We start from the raw sequence: 19,886 nt of genomic DNA on the forward strand, positions 1-19,886 counted from the left end.
TAAAAATATAAAAAAATCAGATATCCACGCTGCGGTCCTGATGAAATCATATGGCGGTCCGGATGTGGCCCCCGGGCCATAGTTTGGAGAGCCATGTTATAAGTTAACAAAACAGCTGTGAGATAGTATTAATCATTTGAAACTCAAAATCGACTATATTTAACGGATTCCTGATTGCTGCCGTCATATTATTGATACTGACAACTGTCTCCAAAATGTAGGCCATCATATAATATCCACGGAATTGGACACCCTGTATGACAGCAGGCTGCCAGAGTACGATAATATACACCTCAGACCTGTATGCCGCGACTATGGTCTTGGCAGAATATGATTTCATGCCCCAACGCTGACACCAAGAAAAAATAAATGAAGATCCGCATTCAACTGAGTGGCCACAGGGGACCTAAGAGAACTTTTAGGATCAAGAATAGGAAGAGAAAGGAGAAATATCATCGGTACAAGCTAAAACGAGAGGAAAGAAAAAGAACATTTTCATCAAGTTGAGCAAATACATCTGCAAGAAATTTTAATATAATGGTTACTGAATATAAATTAGCGTGCATTTCGAGTCATCATCATCACCACCACAACCATCATCATCACCACCACCACCACCACAACTGCCATTTCCACCACCACCAGGCGGTGGCTGAGTCGTCAAAGTAACGGCCCCGTGTTCAGGAGGACGCGAGTTCAATCCCCGCCCGGTGCCACCAAGCTGGGATTTTTCAGCCGCCGCCGAGTGGCTTAAAACTACCCACATGCTGTCCAGAAGACCACCTATCAACCCGGACTCTAGATTCTAGGATCAAAGATGAGCTCGGGGAGGGCAGCATGAGCCAATGCAAGATGGCGCCACTATAAACACTCGCCTGTGCCAGAACGGGCTGGGCCGACCATCAGGACCCACCGGAAAGAAGCCTTGGACCGACCATCAGGATCCACCGGGAAGAAGCCTACCGGCGCAATAGGCCGCAATGTAAAAAAAAAAAAAAAAAAGGCTCCAACTTCAACACCAACAACAAGAGATGTCACCTGTGAATTTTTTTAAAACCTGTTTCATCACGAACCTCCTACCTTGAACACTTGCTTAATCTCGCATTCCAGATTTCGGTTTCGAACTCATCTGCAGCAATATTTTCTCCGTCTCAATAATGCCGCCTTGATTGCGGAGTACAGCAGCAGAGCCAACAAATAAATTTTTTTTTATAGCCACCAGAAATAATATTTACCTTGGTATTTCGCACAGTTTGCCACGCTGGCGTCACTTCCGCTGTTGTTGAAATCGTTCACGAATATTTTACATGCCCACTTGTGCTGAATTCAGTTCATCACTTGTCTAGTTTACAGTCTGTACATTGATCCCTCTGCTTTCCTACTTCACACAGATCATAGCTTTTCTGGTGTTACTGTGACTGGTACGTTTATCTGTTCGGAGTTGGGTATAAAGGCAGCTCTTCTGCTCTGAATCGAAAATTTTGTCTTCAGATAATATTTAGAGGGGAGGCGGTGGCTCAGTGGTTAGCATGCGGGCCCCGTATTCACCGCGTACTGGACGACGCGGGTTCGAATCCGCCGCTACTACCTAGGATTTATCAGTCACCGCCGAGTGGCCTAAGACTACCCACATGCTGTCCTGAAGACCACCCATCAACCCAGACTCTAGAGGAAACCGTCCACGTGAATCAAGAACGATCTCTGGGGGGCAGCATGAGCCAAGAAAAGATGGCGCCACTATAAAACACTTGCCTGCGCCATGAAGGGCTGGGGCCGACCACCAACCAGGCCCCTCAAGAAAGCCTACCGGCGCCATAGGCTGGCACGTAAAAAAAAAAATGGAGTGAAGATAGCTCTTCCAATCCGAATCGAAGATTTTGTCTTAGATGATATTTAGATGTAGTGAAGATACTTCTTCCAATCCGAAATGAAAAGTTTGTCTTAAGAGAATATTTAAACGGAGTTCAGTGTCTGTCAGCTACTCCTAGGCATAAACATATTATTTTTACATATGTATGTATAGAAATATATTCGCATGTTATCACATTTATGACGTATAACCTAGTCTTAGGTAAAGGCATTATTAACAAGTTATCATTTGCTTCTTTTTCTTTCAGTTTTTGCTTCTGTCTTCTAAGAAAGCAATCTATCTCCTTTAAAGTCTGTCCTATTATGTCAAAAAAATATATGTTCATGTTTTTGTTAAGAAAATGATTCATCCGTAAAAGGACCGTCCTGTCTTTAGGTTAGTGGGTGTGAGGCATGAGACACAAATATGTCCTCCTGGCGATGGTGCTGGCGTGCTTCTGCTTCTTCTCTTACCATCAACGAGGCAGTGAAAAGACCGTTTATTACTACACCAAAGTCTTTCGAAACATTACGCCCTTATCCTCCGACCTTCAGAACACGGGTAAGACTTTTGTTTCTGTGTGCAGTCCAAGTGTTGTGGGCGCTGGGGTCTGCCCCAACTCGTGCGGGTGAATGATTTTTTAGCGATTACGTAAATTTTCATCTTGTTTCCGGGTTCTTGGTGCCTCCTGGTGCTCCCCTTGACACAATTCAACAAAAGAGGGGTTCATAACAGCATGTATATTATCATCCTCGACTCGGCGATGGCTGATAAATTGTAAGCCAACGTACAGATTTAAACTTAGGACTCCTTCCATACACTTCATTGAACTTAATATTAACTAGAGTAGAAATGCAACGTTATGGAGCCATCTGATTAATGTAGAATCACTTAGGTTTAAGGACAGACCACCTAGTCTGGACCATGGGGTCTGTGTGGTCTGATTTTCTTTGTAAATCTTTGTAAGCCACATTCGCCCGCTGACAACTAGGGCGCCTTGTGAAATGCCATGACAAGCACGCATGCCACTAATACTGCTACCGTCACTATCATTACTATAGTCAAACCATTTCAAATAGTCCGTTTGGGTGTTTGATTCCGCGGGTCCTTTCCTCCCCTCTTCTCTGCCATACAGTCCCAACACCTATCCCTTCCTCTCATATGTTACCTATAGGCATAGCTGGGCACGATAACAGAAAACCTTATTCCCGATAACCGATAACTGATAATGAAAAACCTTAACGGCGATAACCGATATTCGTTAACTAGAGGCACAAATATAGGCGATAACCGATAACCGATACCCGATATAAATCCAAAATTCCGATACTAGCTAGCGATAAGTCCGATAGGCGAAAACGATACTATATTGATATTTCAGATAGAACAACATTGATGAATTCAAATTTCATTATCTGTATTTTAGGAAACTTACAAAACCTTAAAACCACACGTTGACACGCACATATGGACGGTAATACTAAAAATGCCTGAATCGGTGTTGTGTTGTTTGGCGTCCCCACCGTCAAAAATTGTTTACAAACACTGGTCTCTCGTGAACGGTGCATGCTCAGACCAGCAAGCGTAGACCTGTACAGTCTCACAAAGCTTTTAAACCGTAATTAAGAGTTGCTGGAAGGCTGAATCAGACATATAGTACCACTACCATCATCCTCGCTGTTTTTAGAACGACACTCTGTACGAGTTGTATTTATATGTACAGAGTGTACGTCGTTCTAGAAACAGCGAGGATGGTGGTACTGTATGTTTGATTCAGCTTTCCAGCAACTCTTAATGTGTTAAAAAAGCATTGTGAGACTGAACAGGTCTACACTTAATGGCCTGAGCATGCGCAGTTCACGAGAGACCAGTGTTTGTAAACAAAAGCGCCAGCTTTTGACGATGGGACACCAAATAACACAACACCGGGTGCCTTCAGTATCATGGCATGGTCACAAACGAATATGGAATATCAAATTTGAGGCAGTGAATAATCATTTTTGGGGCAAAGTTAAATGATTTTTCTCTATGATATATTGATTTTTGAGTAGCATAAAAAAAAAATAACCTAGTGTTTTAATTTTCATGATCTAAGCATGAAATCTCATCACCGAAGATATTTCATACCCCGAAGTTTTTTCATACAACACCGGGCCACGCATGCGCAGTAGGGAGACAACGTTTTTTTCTGAGAGGCGGAAAAAAAGTAGCGATTATCGCTAGTTTGGTTACAAAAGTAACGAAGATACCGATATATATTTAAATAAGTAGCGGATGGTCGATAATCCGATTTTGTTATCAGCGATAAAGTATCGCGATAACTTATCGCGATAACGCCCAGCTATGCCTATAGGTGACATATGAGAGGAAAAAATAGATGTTGGGACTGTGGCAGATCAGAGGGGAGGAAAAGACCTGCGGAATCAAACGCCCAAACGGACTATTTGAAATGGTTTGACTATACCACCACTACTGATAATAATACTTAATGATAATACTACTAATATTACTAATGCTGCCAATAATGATGATGATAAAAATAATAATAATAATAATAATAATAATAATAATAATAATAATAATAATAATAATAATAATAATTATAATAATGATAATAATAGTAATAGTAAAAAAAATAACGATGACATAGTAATGATAGTAATGTTAATAATAATGATACTACTACTACCACTACGGGTGCAGGAGGTGAGCGTCAGCCGTGGTGGCGGGAAGTGGTGTGCGAGAAGGATAATCTCACGACCCAACAGACGGGCAAACCTCTGAAGCTGCTGTTCAGGTGAGTTAGTTTTTTTTCTGTTTCATATGATGACTATGAGGAGGAGGGGAATGAAGACGATAACTTGAAGGAGGAGGAGGAGGAGGAGGAGGACAACGACGATAGTTAACGTGTTGCGTGCATACATGCGTTTAGTATTTGCAGTGACTAGTCATACAAAAGCCTACATCATATGTCTATAATACACTATTATATCATGAATGAATCTTTATTTCGTGTATGTCATTAAACTCGTGTGTAATATTGTTTGGTTCATGTATGTGAAAAACTACTTTTATCTGGGGTAGTCCTTTACATCTTATATAAAACTTTGATGTCCGTCGTCTCGTGTGTGTAAAGGAACTTATTTTGTACAGTGTACACCAACATGTAACATGTGATCTGTTTTTCCAACGCTCAGCCTTTTCCCAGCAGAGACGTGACGCCAGTAAAGGACAATAACATTTTTCTGGTGTACACGTCGTGCAACTCAAGACCGCTTTATCGTGCCTGGTGCGCCGTTGAAAGGCAAGTAAACAGCAGCATGAGGAAATAATAAGGGGTGGGATGCGCTCCTTATCACTTGTGTTTTGTTGCACCATTGCCTAGTCCTTTAGGTGTATATATATATATATATATATATATATATATATATATATATATATATATATATATATATATATATATATATATATATATATATATATATATATATATATATATATATATAAAGCAGAAAGAATAATTATAAGAGTGTGTGGAATGTGCGTTTCCATCCTTGAGACAGTCACTCCTTTAATATACTGGCCAAATAAAAACAATCTTTGATGGAGAAACAGTAATCATTCAAATGGAAATCGAAACACTTTAGCCTTTTGTTTTCTTATGCACGGAAGTACCATCATCTCTTCGGTCAGTTCATCGGCTACGCGGCGTCAATAGGACAGAGTACAGATATAAACTCGTGTTCAGAGGAGTCCAACGGAAAGCATATTTAAACAGAATCATTGTAAATGGTCAAATGTTAGGAAAAGGTTTAGAATCCCACCCTCCTCCATACATACTGACAGTCGTGTTTTCCTCTACTCACACTCACTCGTTTTACTTCATCTCTCCTTTGTACTTCTCAGCAACTACTTCCTCCGTTTATTTTACTTTCATTTGCTCCGGGATGCCAGTTCCCGACACGCCCATTCAGTCTTTTTATTCAGATCTTCCGATTGCTACTCCGGCAGCTGGGCGAGGCTGAATCCAGGTCGTCATGTATGGTTTCTGCTCACCTCGGGTAGGGCAGAGGAGACGGAGCATCTCTCGACCCTCCTGAAGCACTATGATAACCTTCAAGTTGTGGGTGCTGACCTCGATGATTTGTTCACAAACACGCCTCTTGAGTCGTTCTTCAACGGACGGAATTGGACTCGGAAGGACTGTGAGTGATGGTGGCGGCGGTTGTAGTTTTATTTTTTTAATCTCTCTCTCTCTCTCTCTCTCTCTCTCTCTCTCTCTCTCTCTCTCTCTCTCTCTCTCCATGTGGAGAACAACAAACAACTTGTTGAATATATGAATATACTAGATGTTCTTTGTGTTTCAGCGTGGCCCATCATCCAGATGAGTAACATGTTGCGTGTGCTACTGTTGTGGCATTTTGGCGGCGTGTACAGTGACACCGACATGATTAATCTGCAACCCTTCACGCTGCCGCTTAATGGCATTGGCATGGAAACCTCCGACAGGGTGTGCAATGCCTTTTTAAGCTTCCATGCCAACCATCCATTCCTCAGCTACCTGATGAATTTCATGGCTCAACAATTTGAGGTAATGTTCACTTTTTCTATTTTTCACTGATGAAGGAGGGAGCTCGGTGAAAAAATGCACTGAACAGACGAGATAATACATAGTAAATGCATCTTATAATACTTGAAAGGGGATGAATTTGACCTTGATGCATTTGTATTTATTGGCTATTTAAAGATTATTGAATAAATGGGATTGTAGGTAAGCGAATACCAGTAGAAAATTCGAACATTATAAACCTTGTAAACTCACAATGAAGAGTGTCAACTCTTCAAACCTCCTAACAATTATATTGCCCATGAACACTAACCTGGAAATTAAGAGAAATAGGACACCGGGGAACAGCTTGTAACTCTGATGTTCCCTTTAAAAAATCTTTTATTTTATTTTACACACACAAAAAAGGCCGCCACTCGCCTCTCCCATAAAAGATAAAAGAAAAGAGTAGCCAAAAGAGAGGTCAATTTCGGGTGGAGAGGTGTCTTGATACACTCTTCAGGAGGAAATACAGACGAGGGAAGGCTGTTCCAGAGTTTACCAGTGAAGAGGATGAAAGAATGGAGATGCTGGTTAACTCTTGCATAAGGGGTTTGAACAGTATAGGGATGAGCATGAGTAGAAAGTCGTGTGCAGCGGGGCCGCGGGAGTGGGGGAGGCATGCAGTTAGCAAGTTCAGAAGAGCAGTCAGTATGAAAATATCGATAGAAGATAGAAAGAGAGGCAAAATGGCTGCGGAATTTAAAAGGTAGAAGATTGTCAGTAAGAGGAGGAGAGATGATGAGACGAAGAGCCTTAGCCTCCACTCTGTCCAGAAGAGCTGTGTGAGTGGAGCTCCCCCACGCGTGAGAAGCATACTCCATACGAGGGAGGACAAGGCCCCTGTATATGGAAATCATTTGTGCGGGGGGAGAACTGGCGGAGACGATACAGAACGCCCATCCTCGAGGAGGCTGATTTAATGAGAGAGGAGATGTGAGGTTTCCAGTTTCCAGGCTGTCGGTTAAGTCCACGTCCTCAGTAAAAATAATGAAAGGATAAAGGATAGATACACACACACACACACACACACACACACACACACACACACACACACATTGTGTGTTATAAGTTCCATAGCATCACGCAGATATTGCCATCACCATCTTTGGTGTACTTCCTATTGTATCCCTCTTTTCAAGTCATGCCAGTTGATGCCTTGGTGGAGCTTCGGATACAACAGCTGGACGTGCTCTTATAGTCTTTAGCCCATTTTCTTGTCCTCCATCCCTCGAACCATTATGTTTTGCATGGCTCTAACTCCTCCTTTCTTTACTTCCCATCCCTTTACAATTTTTTTTCAGTGCCACTAATCAATAATCAGTCAACATTCCATCTATTCATATCACTTGGTAAATTAATAATTGAGCATGACCTTGTCTCTGTAGTTTAGGGGTAAGATATAATTAATTTAATTTCATTAGCATATGTGTAATCAACCAATTTTGTACCCATCATCCAAATAAGTCTATCACAATACACTTTTCATCAATTGGTCACTGTAAACCAGTGACCAATACTTTTTTTCTTTTGCTTCCTTAAACATTTTTTTTTTTACCTTCTTGCAGCCCAGGAAGTGGGGAAGCATTGGAATTTTGGCCATCACAAAGGCGGTAAAAAAGATTTGTAAGAAGAACCTTTCCGACCTATTTAAGAGAGCCCCAGTGACCTGCCCAGGGAACTTCACAATATACCCGAAAATATCCTTCTACTCAGTTCTTTATAATACTTACTCGAAGTACTTCCGTCCAGGAGGAGGAAAGGACTTCGATAAGGTGAGGTTCTCTAAAGCTACTTTTTTTTTTAGTTTTGCCTGGACAGGAAACTCATCAGTTCCTTTCCTAGTCAGCCGACTGCGTATCCAGTCAAAATTTGTGTTAGATAGGATAACCATACCCAGGCAAGTGGCTCCACCACCCCTCATCGATAAACATCAGGCTATATCTTTAAGTTTCGTACAATAGGAGCAGTTCCGTAACCCCAAAATTGCCAGTGATCGCTAGCTACTTTAACTAAAACTCTGTCAGGGCCTGTTGAAGCGATGAGGACTCGCACACTCTAAAATCTCTCACGTAATAAATTATGATGCACTGCACTGTGCCTATATTCTATAAGACATTGATCCCAAGTTTTTAGGCTAACATTTTTAACGTGAACTGGTGAGAAACACTCTACCATTCAGTTATTACAAGCTAAATACTCGCAACTAAGCTTACACCATTCTCGCATTTTTTTTCTACTCTCCTGCCGCATGTATAGCTTGAACCATTTTTCCAATAGATTCCACGAAGACTAATGTTTAATCTGGCAAGTACCGAACAGAATCTAGTCAGTAGAACTCGTGGTAAAGAGATATTTAAAAGGCCGAAACCCGCACGGTGCCGAAAGGAGCGGCTGAGCGGCCGAACTCACCCTCACCGAGACCTACCAACACAAAGGGGGAAACCAGAACTGTAGCTGTAGGACAGGGGAGAAAGAAACAGTGGAACACCTAATTGTAGAATGTAGCAACTACGAGAGGCAGAGAGGGGAGTTAGTAGCAGGAGTAGTGACGGTAATAGGCAGGGAGGAGTGGGCTAGGAGGCTAGAGGAGGACAACGGAGCAATCTGCACTGTGTTAGGGCTGTATGGAGACAAAAAGGAAACAGAAAGAAGAATTGTAAAGCTGGCAAAAGTGTTCCTGATGCAGTGCTGGAGAAAAAAGGGCACAAATGCTTGAATAAGTGCACAGTAAAAACAATGAAAACAAGTTATTTCAACGACAAACAGAAAATTATAATACAATACCGTATTACAGTGAGGAAAGATATGTAACACAATACTATTGAAAAGCAAAGTGTGTGAATAAGAACAGAGGACCGAGAGGAAGACTTAAGAAGCGATACAAAGCGTTACGGGTCAAAAAAAGAAGGTTTGTTTTGGTTTGGTTACGGACCATCTCAATAAATAATGCCAAGCAGTATTAATACATGTGAACAAGTATAGTCTGTGTTCATGATTTATAAATTGCTTTAGTGTATGAAGTGCCTAAAATTGAAAGTACAGAAGTTTTTTGTAAATAAATATACAACGAATATTTTTTCCCCAGGTCGTAGATTGTACAGCGATCCAACCAAAGGTCCATAATTTAATTTATCATAATACCGCATCTGTGTCAAAGATTATTAAACAAAAATGTTCTCAATATTCATAACTTTGTTATGAATTACAGTGGGATAAGCAAAAATTTATTTTTATAGTAGACCCAGTTTTCTGTACCATATTATGCTTTCCAGATAATCTGGCATCTTTTTTCGAGGTATGGAACTGCTCTGATTGACAGACTACACGTTAGTGAAATTTGTCGTGTCACATAAAATATCTGAATGGTAGTCACATCCGGGGGAGCAACAGGACTGCAACAGTTACCGTGGTATTACTCTGCTCAGTGTGCCGGGTAAGATGGTCGCTCATCTGCAGCTGATGTGAATTCAATTTCATCTGCTAAAGGTTCATAGACCTGAGCAATCCGGGTTCACGCCCGGCAAGTCAATAATTGACCGGATCCTAGCACTTTGCGTCCTAGTGGAACACCGACATGAGTTTCGACAGGGGCTTCTTGCTAACCATGACGATCTCAAGAAGGCATTTGACTCAGTGCATCGTGAGGCTCTCTGGGATTCCTGCAAGGATTAGTGACCTGAAGACTGGCCTTTATTCTGGGACTGAGAGTGTTGTTACGTGTGGGGGAGGCGTTTACGGCTTCTTTTCCTGTTAATTCGGGTGTGAGGCAGGGGTGCGTCCATGCTCCATCATTTTTCAACTCTTGCATGGTATTAGGCAAAGATGCCGATCAAAGTTCTTGCAGAGCATCTATTGTCAACATCAGGGTCACTGATCCTGTGTTTGCTGATGATGCTGAAGGTTCTGTTGATGGCTCTCGAAGTGGTGCATGAGGAGACGAAGCCCCTGGGCCAAAACCAAGGTCCAGTCGCTTGGAGGCATGCAGTTCAGTCTGTTCTACATGTGGTGAGAATGTCGCGGTAACCCGCGAACCAAACCCAGTGTTAGTGCCAGATTTTAGAAGAGCAAACTACGAGGGGCTTCGAAGACATCTTGAAGGGGTAAACTGGGATAATTTAGGGATTCATGAGGGCCAGAACTGCGGATTGGAGAGCCAGGAGAACCAGGTAGAAATATCTTACAATAATTTAGTTAGAGTAATAGTAGAGGGGCAAGGACAGCATATACCACAGCGAACACTTAGAAAAGAAAACAATGATCCTAAATGGATGACTCGTGGACTAAAACACGAGATTGGGTTAAAGAAGGGAATTTATCAGAAAATAAAGAATGGGGAACCACATCTCAGGGGCCGGTACGTCGAACTATCTAGATTAGTTAAGAAAAACACCAGGATAGCAAAAAAGAACTATGAAATCAAAGTAGCAAATGAGGCGAAAAGTAATCCTAAGGGCTTCTTTCAGATGTATAGAACAAAAACACGGGAGAAAATTGGACCACTGAAAACAAACACAGGGGAGCTAGTAGAAAATTACGAAAATGTGAGCACATTGTTGAACGACTACTTCCTTTCAGTATTCACACAGGAGGATCGAACGACTATACCGGAAAGAGTTCAGGTGTACGAGGGCGGGGATGGCGATAAATTGAGGGATATAATCATTACCAGGCAAGTAGTTCAGGATGAGATAGATAAGCTTAAGAAGAACAAGTCGCCAGGTCCTGACGGGATATTTCCGAGGGTATTAAAGGAGTTAGGTGATGTAATCAGTGACCCACTAACCGACATCTTTAAGATGTCGGTAAATACTAATTATGTGCCGAGCCTATGACAAGTAGCTAATGTGACGCCGATTTCTAAAAAGGGGGACAGGTCAGTTGCTTCAAACTATCGCTCAATTAGCTTAACATCGGTTATAGGCAAGATGCTGGAGTCCATAATAGCCAGGAACATTCGGGAGCATTTAGAGAAACATAGCTTAATTCACGACTCGCAGCATGGGTTCACAAAAGGTAGGTCATGCCTCACCAATCTCTTGTCCTTCTACAATAAAGTATTTGAGGCGGTTGACAGAGATGAAAATTATGATGTAATCTATCTTGATTTTAGTAAAGCGTTTGACAAAGTTCCTCACCAACGACTGTTGCTTAAATTACAGGCTCACGGAGTAGAGGGTAAAGTTTTGAACTGGGTCAAGGCGTGGCTTAGCAATAGGAAGCAAAGAGTGCAAATCAATGATAAAAGATCTGACTGGGGATGTGTTACGAGTGGGGTCCCACAAGGTTCGGTATTAGGTCCACTTTTGTTTATTATTTATATCAATGACTTAGATACAGGAATTAGTAGTGATGTTAGTAAATTTGCAGATGATACCAAGATCGGTAGAGTAATGGAGTCGGATCAGGACGCTAGTATTCTCCAAGGTGAACTCAACAGATTATATGACTGGGCGGATAAATGGCAGATGGAGTTCAATGTAGGGAAGTGCAGTATTCTGAGTGTAGGTAGGAACAACCCCTCACATAACTATTGTTTAAATGACACTCTCATAAGTAGGTCTGGGTGCGAGAGGGATTTAGGGGTCTTAGTGAGCTCTGATCTCCGTCCAAGGGCACAATGCGTTCAAGCTAGAACTCGAGCTAATCGGGTACTGGGATTTATTTCAAGGAGCGTAAGCAACAGAAGCCCCGAAGTCTTCCTCAAACTATATTTAGCATTAGTTAGACCTCATCTTGACTATGCGGTTCAGTTCTGGTCACCCTACTATAGAATGGATATCAAAATGTTAGAATCGGTGCAGAGGAGGATGACTAAGATGATTCAGGGGTTGAGAAACTTGCCATACGAGGAAAGACTCAAACAGTTAAACTTGCATTCTCTAGAAAGGCGAAGGGTGCGTGGAAACATGATCGAGGTTTATAAATGGATGAAGGGCTTTAATAAGGGAGACATTCATAAGGTTTTGTTGGTAAGAGAACCGGGTAGGACACGAAGTAACGGGTTTAAACTGGATAAATTCAGATTCAACAGGGACATAGGCAAAAATTGGTTTACTAACAGGGTGGTGGATGAGTGGAATAGGCTTAGCAGTCATGTGGTGAGTGCCAATACAATTGTCACATTCAAAAATAGACTAGATAAATTCATGGACAGCGATATTAGGTGGGGTTAGATACACGGGAGCTTAGGGTCAAAGGAGCTGCCTCGTACAGGCCTACCGGCCTCTTGCAGACTCCTGCGTTCTTATGTTCTTATGTAAAAGCTTCACGACGGTTTGGCTTTTCTTACGGTGTTATGAACTCGATCAAAACGAGAATAAGGCGTTGTCGATAAATATGCAGGCGGACAAAGATTCGAATAATTAAGTCGCTTGTGCTTCCTGTCATACTGTATGACTTTGAGGGATGAGAGGCGTGTCTATGCCTTTGGTACTAAGTGCCTTCGCAGTATCATGGGGTTTCGCTGGAATGACTGTGTCAAACCAGCGGCTACTCCGTGAAACTGAATCGGGTCCTGTTACCTGCTTAGTCCGCCAACTCCGGCGATATGGACGCGTGGTATGCCTCCCGGACATCGATCCTGCTCACAGGGTTGTTTCTGTTCGAAACAACCCTGGTGGAGGAGACCAAAGGGACGCCCACGTAATTCATGGCTGGGGCAAATCAGCCGATTCTGCCGGGAAGGACTAGGGATGGGTAGGGCATATGCGTGGGAACTTGCTCCCGAGGACCGCCAGAGAGTATGGGCGGTGAGTGAGTGAGGCGACGCGCCCCCGGGCGTGTGCTCCCCATCAGTTAGAATAGTAGTCACATCACATAACTAGGAAAAGAGAGACAACTGAAAGTTCATAGATGGTTACGAAAATTCTTGTTAAGGATAGGTTCCAAGGCAAGGAAATAAAAATGCAGGTTATTACTTTGTATGGTTGGAACACTCACCCATCTAATGCATTGGTTGCATGTATGCGTACTTCCAGCAAGTAGTTAAGATAAGTGTTAGCAGGCAGAGTCAGAAGAGTTTCACCAGAAGGGTGTTAGTGCAGACATTTTTCTATAGTCATTGGGGATTTCAGACAGAGAGGGCATAAAAGGTGGGATAGATTAAGTCGCATTGATGTTATATTTTCGATTAGATGCCAGAAGCCACTGAAAGAACTTTTACATTTCTTTTTAAATGAATACTTATTGGCCAGTCAAAGAGTATCATAAAAAAACTTTCGCCCCAAATGATTTTTTTTTTTTAAGTAAGGGCATGGCCACATGGAAATCCATATATTTTGTTTTTCTGTTCGCTCATTTCACATTTTGTCTCTTCAGATATTCACCTCCAAGAGCTTCGGCGCACACTTCTGGAACAAGTTTACCAAGAATATTTATGTGAAGGTAAACAACAACACCTTAATCGAAGTGCTAGCCAGAAAATTCTGTCCATTTACCTTTCGAATTGCCACAGCCCACTCAGATATTTACTGAGAATAGAGAATTGACTAAAATATTAGTATCTCATTAATGTATCAATAATGATGTATTTACCCTGGGTGAAACAAAATCACACACACACACACACACACACACAAAAGTTATGTAATGTATCACTGCTTGTTACATTTGGATAGGTTTGGGATTTATACTTCTCCATGGTTAGCCTCTATTAAAAACATATGTAATGAGTGTGGTACGTCATGGTTATGGTTGTCTCAAGATGTTCCCAATACAACATGGGTTAAAAAAGCTGTGGAATTGAGATTGAAAGATCAGTGGATTGCAACTTGGCACAGCAACATAGTAACATAGTAACAAAATCTCTATGTAGTAGCTACAAAATGTTTAAGGTGGATTATGGCATGGAGTGGTGTATTTCAAGGTTACAGAAGAGCAACCGAATAATGGTGACGAGATTAAGAACTTGTAACAACAGATTGCCTGTTAATGCTGGCAGGTATCAAGGTGTAAATAGAGAAGATCGGCGTTGTAATAAGTATGATGCTGGTGTTGTGGGAGATGAATTTCATGTCCTTTTTGAGTGCACTGATAGTGAATTTGTAAGGGTGCGTGATATGTACATACCAAGCTGTTATACACACAGGTCATTGTAATGGCCCGAAATGTACTACAATTGTAATGGTATTTTTCCCCATGTAAATAGAGTTAACCTGGGGTGTTTGCGCAACCAGTTATATATGTATGTGGGTTTCTCATGAGAGAGAGAGAGAGAGAGAGAGAGAGAGAGAGAGAGAGAGAGAGAGAGAGAGAGAGAGAAAGGAAAGAAGGAAGTACACAAGAGGAGGAAAAAAATGAAAAGTATGAGAGGGGAGAGAGAGAAAGAAGTATGAGAGAGAAGGGAGAGAGAGAGAGAGAGCGAGAGGGAAGAGATGGGTGTTGAAACAAAGAGGCTGTTGTGCTCCCATATCTCCCCTACAATCTGTAGTGTCAACAAAATTCAGAGGTGTCAGGGGTCAAAACAGGGTATTGTTGCCAAAAGTGGTCAATTTCCCTTCTTTTAATTATTGCGGGAGAACGGTAAATATTTATAATGGAAATAAAATACCAGAGACCTTATATTGATACTGGAGGCCTACCAAGGAAATCTCAGGTCTCAAGCAGGCCTAACCTGCGGTCAGTTTGTCACTCCGTGACGTCACACCAAGGCATTTTGGGGCCGAGACTAACGCCCCTTCCTCGCATTAGGTTGTGGGAGCGAGCTCATTCTCACGAGCGACATCGCCCCTTTCAGGTGAGGAAAGAACTGTTCACGGTGTTCAACTCACTTTGGCTATAATACTATAACTGAGACTGGATTCTCACGAGCGACATCGCCCCTTTCAGGTTCGCCAAAGGCAAGCCTGACAGATGGGAAGCTGGGCGTCGCCCAGACCAATTAAGGCCAACATGCAGCAGTAAACACTTTTGAAGCTGCGTTGTGGGGGATTGACTGTGGCAGGGTGTGTGAAGAGAGGAAGGAAGGAGAAGGCCAAAAGGGTGGTATGTGTGTCGTTCTCAGGGGTAACAATGGATAAGCGCAAACACACTAGTTTTAGTTAGGACTTAATTAAGGTGTGGAATGGTGGAGTCTGTGTTTCCCCGTGTGGGTGGAAACAGTATTATGTTGGTGCTGCTTATTGCCATGTGTGCATGCTAGGTTAAGGTGTTAATGTTAACCTGTGTTCATGGTATTTATAAGTGTAATCAGTGATGTAAGATACGTAAGCTAACCTCTAATAAGTGGACCCTGTCCTATGACCCTTAGTTCACCATCAGAATCCCTAAACAATAATTACCTCAAGTAACTTTCTTAAAGTCGTGGTACCTATATTACTTGGACAGGTGATGATCCTGTGTGCGATAATGGTGCCTTATAAGACTGGGTGAATAAACTACTAATTTTACTCTGTGGTTTAAATGATCAATAATTAATTCTACTTTGAGGTATAATGAACCTACATAATTAATTAAAAAGAGTGCCCATGAACGGCACGACAAAATGGTGGCAGCGGTGGGATGATTTACTTTGATGGTGTGAACAACAGGCTCGGGACGGGCTTCACTTGTTGAGAGTTGGTGTCAGGAGAAGTGAAATTAAATTGTCAACATGCCTGGAGACAAGGTAAAACTTGAGTCCTCAGGGGCAACAGGAGGACCCCAAGAGCCAGAAGTGAGGATGGTAGAGTTTGAGAACAAGTTGAAAGAGCTGGGGGATATTATTATTGCACAGGGGGAAATTCTCAGCCAACTAGATAATGAGACCCTTGTCAAGACAGAAGTAGGAACCTCACCTCCACCCAAAACTATTTCTACTAAGCCCAGGGACATACCCATCCTGCAGTTACATGAACTGGATGATTTAGAGGCTGCAGGGAAACTCAGTCTCTTCTTTGACCTTGTCGAACAATGTACCACCGAGGATGGGGATAGAATGAAGGTGGCTAAAACAAGAGTTAGTTCAGATCTTGCCATGCTCATTCATAATCAGCAGGGGAAAAATAGTTGCCAGTCTTGGGAGGATCTGAAACAGTTCCTACAAACCCAGTTTGCTGCTGAGGTGACTCTTGATAGGGCCTGGCAGCATTTTGAGAGCCATCAGTATGACTGGGCTCTCAACCCACAAGGGTTTATGAATACTCTAATGTACAAATATGCTGTTATTGAAAGTAAGTTCCCCAGTGACCCCCTCCCTAACAAAGAAAAGGCCATAAAAAGGAAATTGTGGAGTGGATTGCCAGCAGAGGCAAAGGGAAGGGTAGAAGGCTTTTTGGATGAGAGTTACCCCCTCAATAAGTTTGTTGACCAAGCACGAGAGACAGCTCATAATTGCAAAGCATGTCCCTACAATAGGTAGAGTTGAGAAGGAGCAACCTGCCTCAGAAACCACTAACCCGAAATCTGAGTCAAAGAGTGAGCTCCAGGAGCTTAAAAACCAACTTGATTCACTCTCAAAGAAGCTTGAGCGCCTCACCCCGGGAAGACAGCGGTATTGCTCCTACTGCCGCAGTAATTCCCACGACCAGCGTGAATGTACACGCAGCCCACCACCAGGTCATTGTTTTGATTGTCTACGAAAGTACTGTAGACGCGGGCATCCAAATTGTCCAGGGAAGAAGCCCCAATCTAACTCACACTGACTAGAATCCATAAGAAATACTTCCCCAATAATATCCATCGCAGTAAATGGGAGAATCGTGCTGGCTTTAGTTGACACAGGCAGTGGCCACACGCTGGTAAAGAAATCAGTAGTAGAGAGACAAGGTGGCGAGATCAGTACCAGGAAAGAAACACCAAACCTAGCTGGAGTGACTGGCACCCCTCTACGTATTGTGGGAATGGCCTGGCTCGAGATAGCGGTTGGAGAAGAAAAAAATTATAAACAGTGGTTCCCAGTAGTGCCAGACAGCTACTTAGATTCAGATGTTTTGTTGGGCTGTGACGTTTTAGGACAGGCCAGCCTCACCTGGCATCAGTCAAACCGCCTTATGCTGTGGGGAAATGCCACCTATCCTGTGTCCAGAGTAACAAAGAAACCAGGCAAGGTGGAAAGAGTACAGAGCCTTGTTTCAAGGGAAAATCAAAGGGTTAAAACACCTAACCAGCTCAGAGTGAGGGAAAGGCTTGTCATTCTTCCTTATCAGTCCCACTTGTACCCATTAGAGGTGAAGGCTGCAAAAGGGAAGACCATCATGGTTTACCCTCATCATGGTATTAGTAATCTGAATTACCCTTACATTAGCACAGTTAATGAGGAGAATAAGATAATATGCCTTATAGAGAATAAGGGTAGAAGTAACAGGGTACTCCAAGTTGGGACACTTTTGGGGACATATGAACAAGTAACCCCAGACAGCAGTAACGTGAAATCCACCACAGTCATCCACAACGATTTACTCCCACATTCAGATCAGCCGCGTAGGAGGGGGGACAGGCGTGACAAACTTAGGGCTTTGTTAGAAAAGCAAGATTGGAATCATTTATCAAAAGAGCAACAGCAACTTCTGGCAGAGGTGATCCAGGAACATCACCTAACATTCATATTGGACAAAAATGAGTTGGGATGCATTCAATCTCCCCCAGTTAACATTGGTATTAGTGATCCAACGCCTGTTAGGAAACCAGCCTACCGTTACCCGGAAAAGGCAAAAGAGATAATAGCAGATCTCCTGCAAGATATGGAAGCTAGGGACATTATAGAACCTTCAACGGCAGCTTGGCTAAGCCCTATTGTCCTTGTTACCAAGTCAGATGGCAATAAACGCATGTGTCTTGATTATAGAGAAGTGAACAGCCACCTCACCACTGACATTTATCCTCTCCCCAGACTGGAAGAGTTGGTGGAAACTGCATCAGGAAACAAGTACTGTGCCACATTAGACCTGAAAGATGCTTACTTCCAGGTGATGCTGTTATAGTAGGAAAAAAAAAAAAAAAATGTAACGGGCTTGTCGGGGGGCGTTTAAAGGGTGTTGATTAAGACTTCAGCTTCCTTAAGGCGAATTATATTCGTAGCCTTTATGTACAAGAAGCGACGGAGCGAGAGCGACTGTCGTTGTGTGTCAGTCGGACTCTCGTGAAGGAGTGGCGAGTTACAGGTTGGAAAATAATTGTTACAATTGGTCACGTATGTCAAGGTGACCTCCACGCACCATCGGAGTGCTAAGTATACAAAACTGAGACGGTAAACACTGACGGACGACATTCCTATAAGGTGGCGTGATCTATCTGTCGTGGGGTTTTTCCATTGACAATTGTATGCCTAATTCGTGGTGATATTAAATAATAATAATACATTGATATCCTACTATAACAATGCTGGACGAGGAGAGCAGAGACGTTACCACCTTCAGTGACGGTGTGTCTTTGTACAGGTTCAAAAGGTTGCCTTTCGGCTTAAATTGCAGTACAGCTATATTTTCCCGTCAGATGGCCACAATATTGTCTTAGTAAATGTGCCTTTGGTCAGAGGCAAGTGAAATTCTTAGGTCACATTGTGTCTGAAGAGGGATGTCAGCCTGATCCGTCAAATGTAGAGGCAATAAGAGACATGAAAGCCCCAACCAAGGTGAAAGAAGTCCGCCGTTTCCTTGGAATGTGTGGCTTCTATAGGAAACATATTCCCAGATTTGCCAAAATTGCAACTCCTCTCACCAACCTTACTAAAAATAATGTAGCATTTGTGTGGACAGAGAAGTGTCAGGAAGCTTTTAAGAAATTGAAACAGTGCCTTACACAAGCACCAATCCTAGTAAGAGCAGACATCTCTCAGCCATTCGTTGTAACAACTGATGCCAGTAAAACACATGTGGGTGGTGTACTAAGTGCAGCCTGACGGGACAAACAAGGCTATAGCGTACTTCTCCAAGAAGCTGAAGCCAACAGAGGTTAGGTATTCAGCTACAGATAAAGAGGCACTAGCAGTGGTCCTAACATGTAGGAACTTCCATCATTACCTATGGGGAGCAAAGTTTACCATCTTTACAGACCACCAGCCCCTCACTAGTATATTTAAGAAAAAGACAAGTCCCCCCGAATGAACCGTTGGATCCTGGAGATGAGGGAATATAACTATATAGTACACTATGTTCAGGGAAAGGATAATCATGTTGCTGATAGCCTTTCACGGCCAGTAAGGATGATACAGAGGCCTCAAGAACCAATATGGTTGGGTAAGAGCAAGGAGGAAATGAGGGCACTGCAGTTAGAGGAAGATAAATGGAAGGAAATGATTGAGTACCTTGAGGGTGGTAGAATTCCACGCATAAGGTTTCCTCGTTGCACCCTGAACCAGTTCTCTTTGTGGGATAATATCTTATACTATACAGTGACCAGGAAGGACGGCAGTGAACAATTTTGTCTTGTTGTCCCTGAGTCCTTAAAGCAGAGTGCACTCCATCATGCACATGTCCAGTCAGGTCACTTAGGTCAAAAGAAAACCCTCACCAC

The 19,886-nt window shown here is 42.6% G+C and overlaps 1 protein-coding gene across 2 annotated transcripts; it reads left to right on the plus strand.

The window, feature by feature from the left end:
* The first annotated feature begins 1,337 nt into the window (after positions 1–1,337).
* LOC126986755 (lactosylceramide 4-alpha-galactosyltransferase-like) lies at positions 1,338–15,844 on the plus strand. 2 transcript variants are annotated; one of them, XM_050843134.1, is made up of 8 exons: positions 1,338–1,421; positions 2,246–2,410; positions 4,553–4,646; positions 5,061–5,153; positions 5,861–6,054; positions 6,217–6,440; positions 8,024–8,230; positions 13,776–15,844. In XM_050843134.1, the coding sequence occupies exons 2-8, from the start codon at positions 2,263–2,265 to the stop codon at positions 13,929–13,931; spliced, it is 1,116 nt and encodes a 371-aa protein (XP_050699091.1). In that variant the 5' UTR covers positions 1,338–1,421; positions 2,246–2,262; the 3' UTR covers positions 13,932–15,844. The 2 variants fall into 2 exon arrangements, with proteins under 2 accessions (XP_050699091.1, XP_050699092.1); XM_050843135.1 differs by lacking the exon at positions 5,061–5,153.
* The last annotated feature ends 4,042 nt before the right edge of the window (positions 15,845–19,886 follow it).

Source organism: Eriocheir sinensis, chromosome 62, assembly GCF_024679095.1.
Source record: "Eriocheir sinensis breed Jianghai 21 chromosome 62, ASM2467909v1, whole genome shotgun sequence".
NCBI lineage: Eukaryota > Metazoa > Arthropoda > Malacostraca > Decapoda > Varunidae > Eriocheir > Eriocheir sinensis.

Excerpts from the sequence above, each read along its gene's own strand:
- LOC126986755 (XM_050843134.1), top strand. The coding sequence starts at position 2,263 with ATGAGACACAAATATGTCCTCCTGGCGATGGTGCTGGCGTGCTTCTGC. Across the intron at positions 2,411-4,552 it reads CTCCGACCTTCAGAACACGG|GAGGTGAGCGTCAGCCGTGG; the intron begins GTAAGACTTTTG and ends CTACGGGTGCAG. Across the intron at positions 8,231-13,775 it reads GAGGAAAGGACTTCGATAAG|ATATTCACCTCCAAGAGCTT; the intron begins GTGAGGTTCTCT and ends TTGTCTCTTCAG.